At 43.8% G+C, this 9,359-nt stretch overlaps 1 protein-coding gene across 1 annotated transcript; it reads right to left on the reverse strand.

The window, feature by feature from the left end:
- Positions 1–78: 78 nt before the first annotated feature.
- On the reverse strand, positions 79–3,777 carry EJ05DRAFT_495072 (uncharacterized protein; the record flags this gene model as incomplete). Its single annotated transcript, XM_033746231.1, has 5 exons — positions 79–201; positions 253–787; positions 838–1,671; positions 1,732–3,539; positions 3,604–3,777. The coding sequence occupies 5 exons, from the start codon at positions 3,775–3,777 to the stop codon at positions 79–81; spliced, it is 3,474 nt and encodes a 1,157-aa protein (XP_033595440.1).
- Between the last annotated feature and the right edge of the window lie 5,582 nt (positions 3,778–9,359).

Below are 9,359 nucleotides of genomic sequence, written 5' to 3' on the forward strand. Positions count from 1 at the left end.
GATCTGGTCTTGTCAACGATTTTTTGGAGCGATTTCCCTTAGTACCTCGTAAGCTCCTTGATCAGATCTATGCCACCATCAAACGGCATTTATTTTCTCGACAATTGTTTTTAATCGTACTGGAGACTGTGACCAGTCATATTTCTCGAGCTCACCGTTCTGGGTGATGCAGTAGAGAGCCTCAGCGGCTGCAACCCGAATCTAGGAACATTATCAGCGAGTCTATTAGGCCTTATAATGCAAGGCACGTACCTTAGGAAACGGATGGACAAGCATGCTCTTTATCTTAATCAGCACTAATGCCCTAATACTCTCAACCTCTGCAAGCCCACGATACAGCTCCAAAGCCAAACACAGCTTATGCATTTGCGTCGACTTGAAGTGACTCTTCTGTACCAAGCTAAGTAGCGTACGCCACTTAAACTCCGTACTGGCAAGGCGACACATGACACGCATGTCGAACAAGAATGTCAGACTCTCCATCAGCGGGAGAAGAACTCTGTCGTTACTCACATGCTGCTGATAGACGTCCACTAGAGAGTCACCGAATTCGAGCAATGCGAACGTGTCTGGACTGGACGTGCTGGATGCGGGGAAGTCGGTCAGAGTGGCGATGAGCGCCATGCGGGATGCCTGCACGACAGACTCGGACGCCATGCCCATTGCTGAGACATAGCCTTCGAGGATGGCGGATTTGAAACGTTTCGAGACGTTAGATTGCAGGAGAGCAAGAAATGCTTTGAAGTATGCATACGAGGACACGCCTTCGGTGGTGACGATCTGGGAGCTGGGGTTCTTAGTAAGGAGTTCATGCTGTGCAAAAAGGAAGGGCCGTACATATATGAGGACCCGCCGTCGACCAGAGCGAGAGCCTGAGCTGCACGCATGCGGATCCTGTCCAATTTTTCGAGAGATAGACGGACGACGGAGTCGTAGAGCGGCGAGGAGGCGGGTGAGTCGAGGAATGTACATCGCCAGGCCGATTCTGTGGCGCAGAGAGCTTCGAGACGGACGAGAGAACCGACGTCGCCGCGCTCGTTGATCGTGTAGTCATTGAGAGCGGTATGTAGGGCTTGAGCTATCTTAGAGATCTGATCTTCGCGGTCTTTGCTTGTCGAGGATGCTACGTCTGCGAAGGTGAGCTGGAGACTTTTGAGGGCGGTGCAGCGGGCTTCGATGTCGACTTTTGGGGTGCATCGCTCGGTGAGGACTTGAATGATTTGTTGCGGGAGATCTGATGTGGTTGAGAGGTTGTCTGTGGATAGGACGTGGTATGCTGAGCCGAGGGCTAATGTATATCCAGCACCTTTTGCACCGGAATAGGATGCGCCTTGCTTGAGAACTGTTAGCCATTCCGTGGTGACTCGAGCCAGGTCGCTGATAGTTGCAAGTAGAACGTTCTCGACTGCGCTTGGAGCCATCCCCAGGATGTCTTTCTCGTCTCGTCGAAGGCACCAGTTCAGATGGCGCTGGAGGGTGCGGGCATCTAAGTCTAGGTTTGGCTGCTGTCCATAGATGACGTGTGAGAACTTCGCCATGGAGGAAATTAAAGAGCAAACGGCAAAAGCGGTAAGCTCAGGACGGGAGATGGTCGAGCTGAAGTCTTTCTCTTGCAGCTTCAGGCTACTGAGAATGTCCCAAGGCGACAATCGGCGGAGATCATCCATACCTCTTTGCAGTGCTTGAACACCCTTCACCACTGCGACGCACCCTTCGTGTTGCATGACACACCTGTCAATTATTGCGGACAGAGTCATCATAGTACCGTGACGCCCTTCCACATCTCTTTTTGGCAGTACCAACAGCTGCCACTTGACCTGTTGGAACATCGATGCTACCGTCTCAATATCCATGAATGAGCTCAAAGAAGCAATTCCAACCGAACTTGAAATACGAGAAGATGCATCAACAGATCCGACCCCACGCCACCCCAAGAAATTATCATAAAGTCCCTGCCAATAAAGAACATCAAGTCTGGCTGCTTGTATGGCTACAGTACGCAAAGCACGGTCGCGGAGGCCAACAGCATGAAAGTCAACGATCTGGACTAATGGTATGCCCTGGATGATGGTGTCTGGATGTCGACCGACCAATTCTTGCAGCGCAGCAGAGGATCCTCGCCGGATGTTGCCAGCAGGGTCGAGGCATGCTGCGACTAGAAGCTCGATAGCAAGGAACTGGACGACGGATATGTTGCCGTGTTTCCTTATATCGGCCGCCTTGATGTCGACTGTGCGCACACCAGATAAGTCTGAAGCTGCATATCTCCGTGACATTGCCCAGATTCCAAAGCACGCAGCGTCTCTTACATTCGTCCCAATCGAGCTTCCGGTCGACGACCGTTGCTCGAAATTTAGCGCCAGGAGTAGAGCATTGAGGATATCCGCAAGCTGGGAGGTTGGCGGTGCTTTCCGATAGAGCAAATGTGCAAGCGTCAAGGTGAGGCCATGCCATCTCAGGGGGTTGACTGCGCTGAGGTCCCTTTCTGAATCATGCCAAAGCACGTCCTCTGCAAGAGATCCAATGACTGCCTCAACGACCTCCTCGGCAAGTACAGGGTCGAGTTTTAGGGTGATTGTACTCAGAGCTTTACTTGCTGCTAGCCTCACCGGAGTATCTCCATCAGCCAGAGCTTGGAGCAGGTGATCGATAACCTCTTCCAGGATCGCAGAGAGGTCGATACCTGGAAGCATAGCCTCGTTCTGCACCCCATGAACGACGATTGTGCGAAAACACTTGATGAGTAGCTTTCTGGCTACAGCAGATGCTCGGACAGCGGACAGATGAGGCGAATCGAGGACATTCTGGCTGGTCTGGTATAGCGCGGGAATGAACGTTCCAATTTCTTCGGCAGTACCAGAAGAGAGCAGTTGGCTAAAGAATGTGAGTACGCCAAGGTAGCCATGAATCGCTGAGACTTCGCTCGATGAATGTGTGAAGAAATCAAGCGACCACTGGATCATCGAGCGCAGGAGCCCGATCTTACGCATATCTGGTCTCAAGATGAGTCGAACGAGAAGTCTGCTTGCCGCATTACGCTCTTTTGTCGCAGAGCTCATATACTTGATACATAATGGGAGAACACGGAGAGGTACACTAGAGAGTGTTTGCGGCAGTTTTGGATGATCTAGTGATGTTTTCTCTTGAGTAATGGCAGTGGAGGAGATAGTCGCCAAGTCGAATGGAGCCAGCATCAAATGAGACAGCCAAAGCAGAAGAACATACCGCTCTTGCCACGCGGATGCAGTCGTTATGTCTGAAGCTCGATCGTCATCGTGGCTCAAAATTTCGAGCTGCGATAGAATGGTTTCTAAATATCGTGGTTCGTTGTTCAGAAAACCAACAATGACTTTCTGGCCGCGTACTTTACAGAACACATCGATGATCAGTCCTATGGCACTGGAAAGCTGCACCTGTTGAGAGACTTGCTTATGTCTAGGGCTGTACTGTAGATACAGCAGGTATGCTTCGACCAATGGCGGAATAAGATACTTCAGGTGCGAGTCTAGTAATTGGGGGTCTTCCTGGAATGGGCTTATCTACCAGGGATCAGCAGTAGTCCGTATGAAATAGTGTCTCGAGCATTCCATTCGTGAGTCATACTAAAGCAAGGACTCGGTTCAAGTCTCGTTCCTTGATGCTATGGTGGACCGAGATTGTATGCGAGTTTGATTGGGACTTCTTCCAAAGACAGCGGCCCAAGAGAGTCCTCAGCTCAAGAAGATAAGAGCCAGAAGCCCGTTGAAGTTCGATGTCTTCCTCATGGGTAGACACCATACTCAATCAGCCGGACACTTACCACATGAGAGGTTGAGTGATGTATCTTGGGTTGTTCAATATTGTACCGTAGGAGTAAGGCTGTATCCGCGCCGTGCCAAGCATTTGTAGAGATCGGATCCTACCATCCAATCCCGCTACGCGAGGGTTCCTCAAGCGTCCAGCGTATAAATGCGTATTTATACGTACAAAATGTAACGTCTGCGTACGGAATGTAACGTACAGACTAAGCAGGTCAGCAGATCCAGACGCTCTATATGATTTTATATGGGGCGTTCGGATCGAGGGATACCCGAGACTTACCGAGTACATACCACACTTATTTGTCTTTATTTATCTTCATTATCTTCATTTATTTACTTTCTTGACGCGTCGTGACTCCTTAATTCGTCTATACTATTATTATCCGTGGTATTAAGTATTGAGTCTATCTACTCGTATAATTCATTACCGCTAGTAATTATAACGTTATTGTTAACGTCATAGTTGCTATTACTATTATAAGTGTTCTTAGCGCCAACCTTATTACTATTACCTTCGCCTAGGTCTTACATTCTATTCTAAAATTAGTATAATTCTAGGTTATAGTTAAATACCGGGGGAGGTAGATTATCGATAAGAATATCCTAAGTAGTCTTATTCGAGAGATCGCCGTCTACTTTAGAAAGTTATACACGAGTAACTACTTTAGAGCCTTTATTAATAATATAATTAGCCGCCTTAGTATACTTAATCTATGGTATTAAGTCGTTAACCTTAGAATTACTATCACTAGATATAAGGGTACTAGCGCCCTAAACCTTATCTAATATTCTATTAAACTTATCCTTATTAAGGAGATCTCGAGTAGATACCTAAGTAAGTTTACCTATAGCTATAGATAGACTATTTATCTAGTCTAGTCTTATTCTATTACTCTAATTAGGCTTAAACTAACGCGAATCTTTAAGTAGATTATACTAGATAGCCCTTAGTTTATTAATTATCTTACGTACTTAGAGTATATTGCGAGTTTCTCGTCGCGCTAAGCTCGTAGCCATCTCCTCGATATTACTATTCTTATCTCTTTAACTAAGTGTCTTATATACGTTATACCCGGCTTCTTTAAACTTAAGACTAAAGCCGTAGAGTACGTCTCCGTTAAGTATATCCCTAAATAGTATATAGCGGTACTAGAGGTAGCGATAGGGTAGGATATACCTTCTAAAAAAAAGGTAGTTATAGTTAATAGAGTCTCTCTACGGCTTTAACGCTATACCGTTATTAACTTTACGTTAAGCGAATTAAATCTCTATACCTAGAAGCTTCTAAAATAGTAGAGGAAAGTCTTCTAAGCCTAGATATTAACGACTTAAGCTAAGTGTTTTAGTATAGAACTTAGTTACTCGTTTTCTACTCCTTATATCCTAACTTTTAACTTACTAATCGAGCGCTAGAATAAGGCTAGTAATAGAGAACTTCGCCATTATCTTCTTTATCGCTAGGGTACGTGCTTTAATTATAGAGTGCTAGGCTTTAATAATATTCGTGGTCGTAATCTAAAGTAATATAGGTAAGTATTACCGTGTAAATATCGCCTATAGATACTTCTTTAGCGTCTAATATACCTATATATACTTAGGTAAGTTAAATAGTAGCTTTTTTAAACGACGTTTACCTTCTACTCGTAGATTTAGGCCATTTTAAGTATCTTAAGGTCGTATATTAGTCGTTAATAGTAGTATAGAGTTATAAATAGATACTATAGATACCGTTAAGGATATTTTCCCCCACTTCGCGCTAGGCTTTTTAGAGCTAGAGAGTTGCCTTTTAGCGTTGGTAGACGTCTTAGTAGTAGAACGCATAGACGAATTTCTATTACTACTTTTTATAGCTTACTTAACTTCGAATTAACGCTCGGAATCTCTCTATAAATCTACGAGTCTCGCCCTTATCGCTACTACCCTCTCCTACTTCTTAATCGCTAGTATCTCTAAGGGATTTAGGTACTTTAGATCTCGTAGACACGCACGTATCGTAGTAATATTTATCGCCTTATTAAGCGACTTATTATAACCAATTTACGTATACTAATATATCGCCTATTTTAATAATCTCTATATATCTATATCCTTTACCTTTTCCTTAATTATATACTAAGAGTATACTATATAAAGGAACTATATTAGCTTTATTATACCCTCCTTAATACTAGGAAAAGCTTTATAAATTACGCGCTACTTAGCCGCCGAGTTATCCGTAAGGAAGTACCTTAGGTACTAGCTATTACCACGAGGTTAAATCTTACGATACTAACGCCTTAGCGTCTTTATAATAGTAGTAAGTATTCTACTCTTCTCTAACGTAGATAGTACGTATATACACGGGAGATAAGTATAAAGAGTAAAGACGTGGGATAGCAGTCTAATAGTTCATAGAGAGACATAGGAATGTATTTATGGAGTAATCTTACTCTTATACGAGGTTGATTCCTAACGAGCAGGAATCGGTTTATGCGGTCCACTTATATAGTAATATCGCTTAACTCAGCTAACTTAACCTAGCTCTAGCCACTACGTGGCTATATGGATTAGAATAGTCCATATAGATCCATTATAGTTCCCGTCCTAATAATATCCTTCTTCTTTTTATGCTTCGCCCCGAAGTACTTAAGTATATATAATCCTAAGTCTCTATAATCTATCGTGTACCTATATATCCGTGACTAAGTTTCTATAACGTTATAACCATCCTTAATATAGGTGAACTCGAGATTCTAGTTTACTTTTACTAGTTCATGTACGCGCTCATCCCTTGCTTCGTGGCTACTACCTAGGACATATAATTACTACTTTAGTCGAGTATATATTTAGCTTCGCTCGCCTTTGATTTTATTCTCTAGTATATCCACCTCGCTCTTAAGGTAAGTCGTTAATTCATATACTATCTTCCCTAGTTTAGGTTTAGAAGGGTCTGTAGTGGTCTATTCTTATTAGAACCGGTCCTATATAACCCATTCGCGTTATTACGGTTACTAATTTAGCTTCGTTAATCGCCGTTAAGGGTGGACGAATATTCCTTTCTTAGATCTCCAGCTAACGTATATATATAGATGTCTAATACTAGTCCTATCTCTAAGCCTACCTCCTCCTCTCATAAGACTCGCTCTAAAGGTATCGCCTCCTCCCCGGCCACGCCGGCTAAGAAGCCTACCCATCGCGGTAGCATAAAGGCGCGCTCTAAGTCGGAGAAGAGAGTAGCCAGGGCTGCTGCTATTACTACCTCTATTACTAATGTGGCCACTAGTCGCTCTAATCCAGGTGATCCTAGTACTAAACTTATGGATAAAGTGGTCGTAGGTTCTCCTCTCGCTCTAAAGCGCACGCCGCCTACTCTACCTCCTCTAGAGAATGAAGAAGATCTCGTCATAGACGATAATCGCGAGCCCTCGCGCTTACCCACGCCGCCGCCTCGCCGCTCTTCCTTCCGGTCTAACATGGACCGATTTAGTTACTCTAGGTCCTTTTAGGACCTTAATATTTACTCTAAACCCTAGCCTACTAATAATGAGGCCTAGGTCGCTGAGGATACTAAACGTAGTCGCGGTTTACGCCATAGGAAAACGGCGAACTACGGTTCGATATACTATGAGTGTATTAAGGGCTATACGGCCGGCTCTAAATATCTCTTTCGCTCTAACTCTAGTATCAGCTACTACTCTACTAACCGCGACGGGCCTATACGCCCTATCTTTACTCTACCTACCCGCTACCGCCGCTATACCGTGACTAGTAAGACTTGTCTATAGGTAAGTATAATAGGCTATCTTAATCTAGTGTAATCTAAAGTAGTCCGCGCTAATATATTCTTAGGTTCCTATGCGTATATAAGATATATATAACGACCTTCGCGTCCGCGAGACCCTCGGGGGTCCTTATAGCCGCCTACCTACTATATAGAGGGAGTTTAGGGAGCGCTACAAGCTCTTCCTAGAGGTTATTAAAGTATAAGTTACGAGCACGTTAATTGTTTTTAACATCTATTAATTTTTCTAGCCGCCGCGAGATCCCTAGCGCCTAGGCTACCTATTCTAGAGAGTCTATCCTAGCCATAGAGGCCGTAGAGAGGATTCGCTCTATCCCCCTCCGTCTATCTCGCGCTACTAACGGATCTCGTAAGAGGTCTACTATTTCTCCCTCTAAGTCGCCTCGTAAGAGGGTATATATTCCCTTCTAGATTATTCTAGATCGTGTTAGCTAACTTTAGACCTAGTCGCTACGCTCCGGCGCTTAAGGCTCTTCCCTCCAGGCTCTAACGGATCGGGTTATTACTCTAGAGGCTAAGGTCGTCGTCCTCCGCTACTATATCGTGCGGTTAGAGAGGACTATACTAGAGGTTAGGACGGATAATAAGATAGAGGAGTAGCTCTATGGTTCTAGCTCTATAGGTTTAGCTCTATGCCTAGCTCTATATATTCTAGATCTACTATAGGTGGTGCGCGCCGGCTCTGTTTGCCTAGCTTTTATCCATTTTAGTCCTTTTTAGACCGTTTAGATACCCGTCGGCTAGTTTCTAGCAATTTAATTCTTAACTTAACGATATTATATATGCGCTCGCTTAGCTTATAACTATCGGTTTCTATATTCTAATTTTCCTTAAGTTACCTAAGTGTGGGCACCGTATATAAATTAGTTTATCTCTATAAATTCCATCAGAGCACCCGAACTAGTGGCCTAGTAGTTATCGGTTCGGGTACTCTAACTTTTTATGTTTCGTGTTAAGAGTTTAATTCTATGGTAGGGTACCTTTTTTTAGGTTCTTGGTCCTATGTTTTTCTCGTGTATAATAGTCCATATTAGTCCATTCTAGACTCTTCTATGTTATTCTATTATGGTATGTCGCGTCGTGTTCCTAAAATGGTTGTTTACGCTTTCTTCGCGTCTAGTAACTATACGACGCTTAAATTATGGGGCTGCCATATAGAGTTTTCCTAGTGCGCGTCTAGATTTCCTGGTTTGGCACTTCGTTCTCTATAGTATTCTTCTTCTTTTTACGACGACCGCGACGTCGCTATACTTATATTAATAATGCGCTATTCTGTATCTTTTGCTTATACGTAGCCATTATAGAACTTAAGATATATACCGCTGGTTCCTAGGTGTCCTCGTCCTTAGTATAGTCCTTCTAACGGATTCTATATTTCTAAACACCGTCTTTATCGATCCCATGTTCGATAATATGGTCCACTTTAAACACGTCTAGTCTATCTTAGGGTATAATAGAGTGTAACTACACGTTAGTGCGGCCATACACGTTAGGTTAAAATCTTTCGAGTAGTGAGACGTGGAACACGTTATAGATTCTTATATCGCTTCCTAAGTCGAGCTCGTAGGCTCTTATACTAATATAACGTTTGATTCGGAAGGGACCAGCCATTTTATAATTAAGCTTCTTATTTACTCGCGACGTTCGTATATTACGGACGTTAAGAAGGACCTCGTCGCCCTCCTCGTACGTCTAATCCTTAGCTAACCTATTATAGTACTTTATATACGAGTCGTTTACTTATTAGATTATAGCGCGATAGTTACGTACGGTTTCGA

This window comes from Pseudovirgaria hyperparasitica (assembly GCF_010093815.1).
Source record: "Pseudovirgaria hyperparasitica strain CBS 121739 unplaced genomic scaffold EJ05scaffold_24, whole genome shotgun sequence".
Lineage (NCBI taxonomy): Eukaryota > Fungi > Ascomycota > Dothideomycetes > Acrospermales > Acrospermaceae > Pseudovirgaria > Pseudovirgaria hyperparasitica.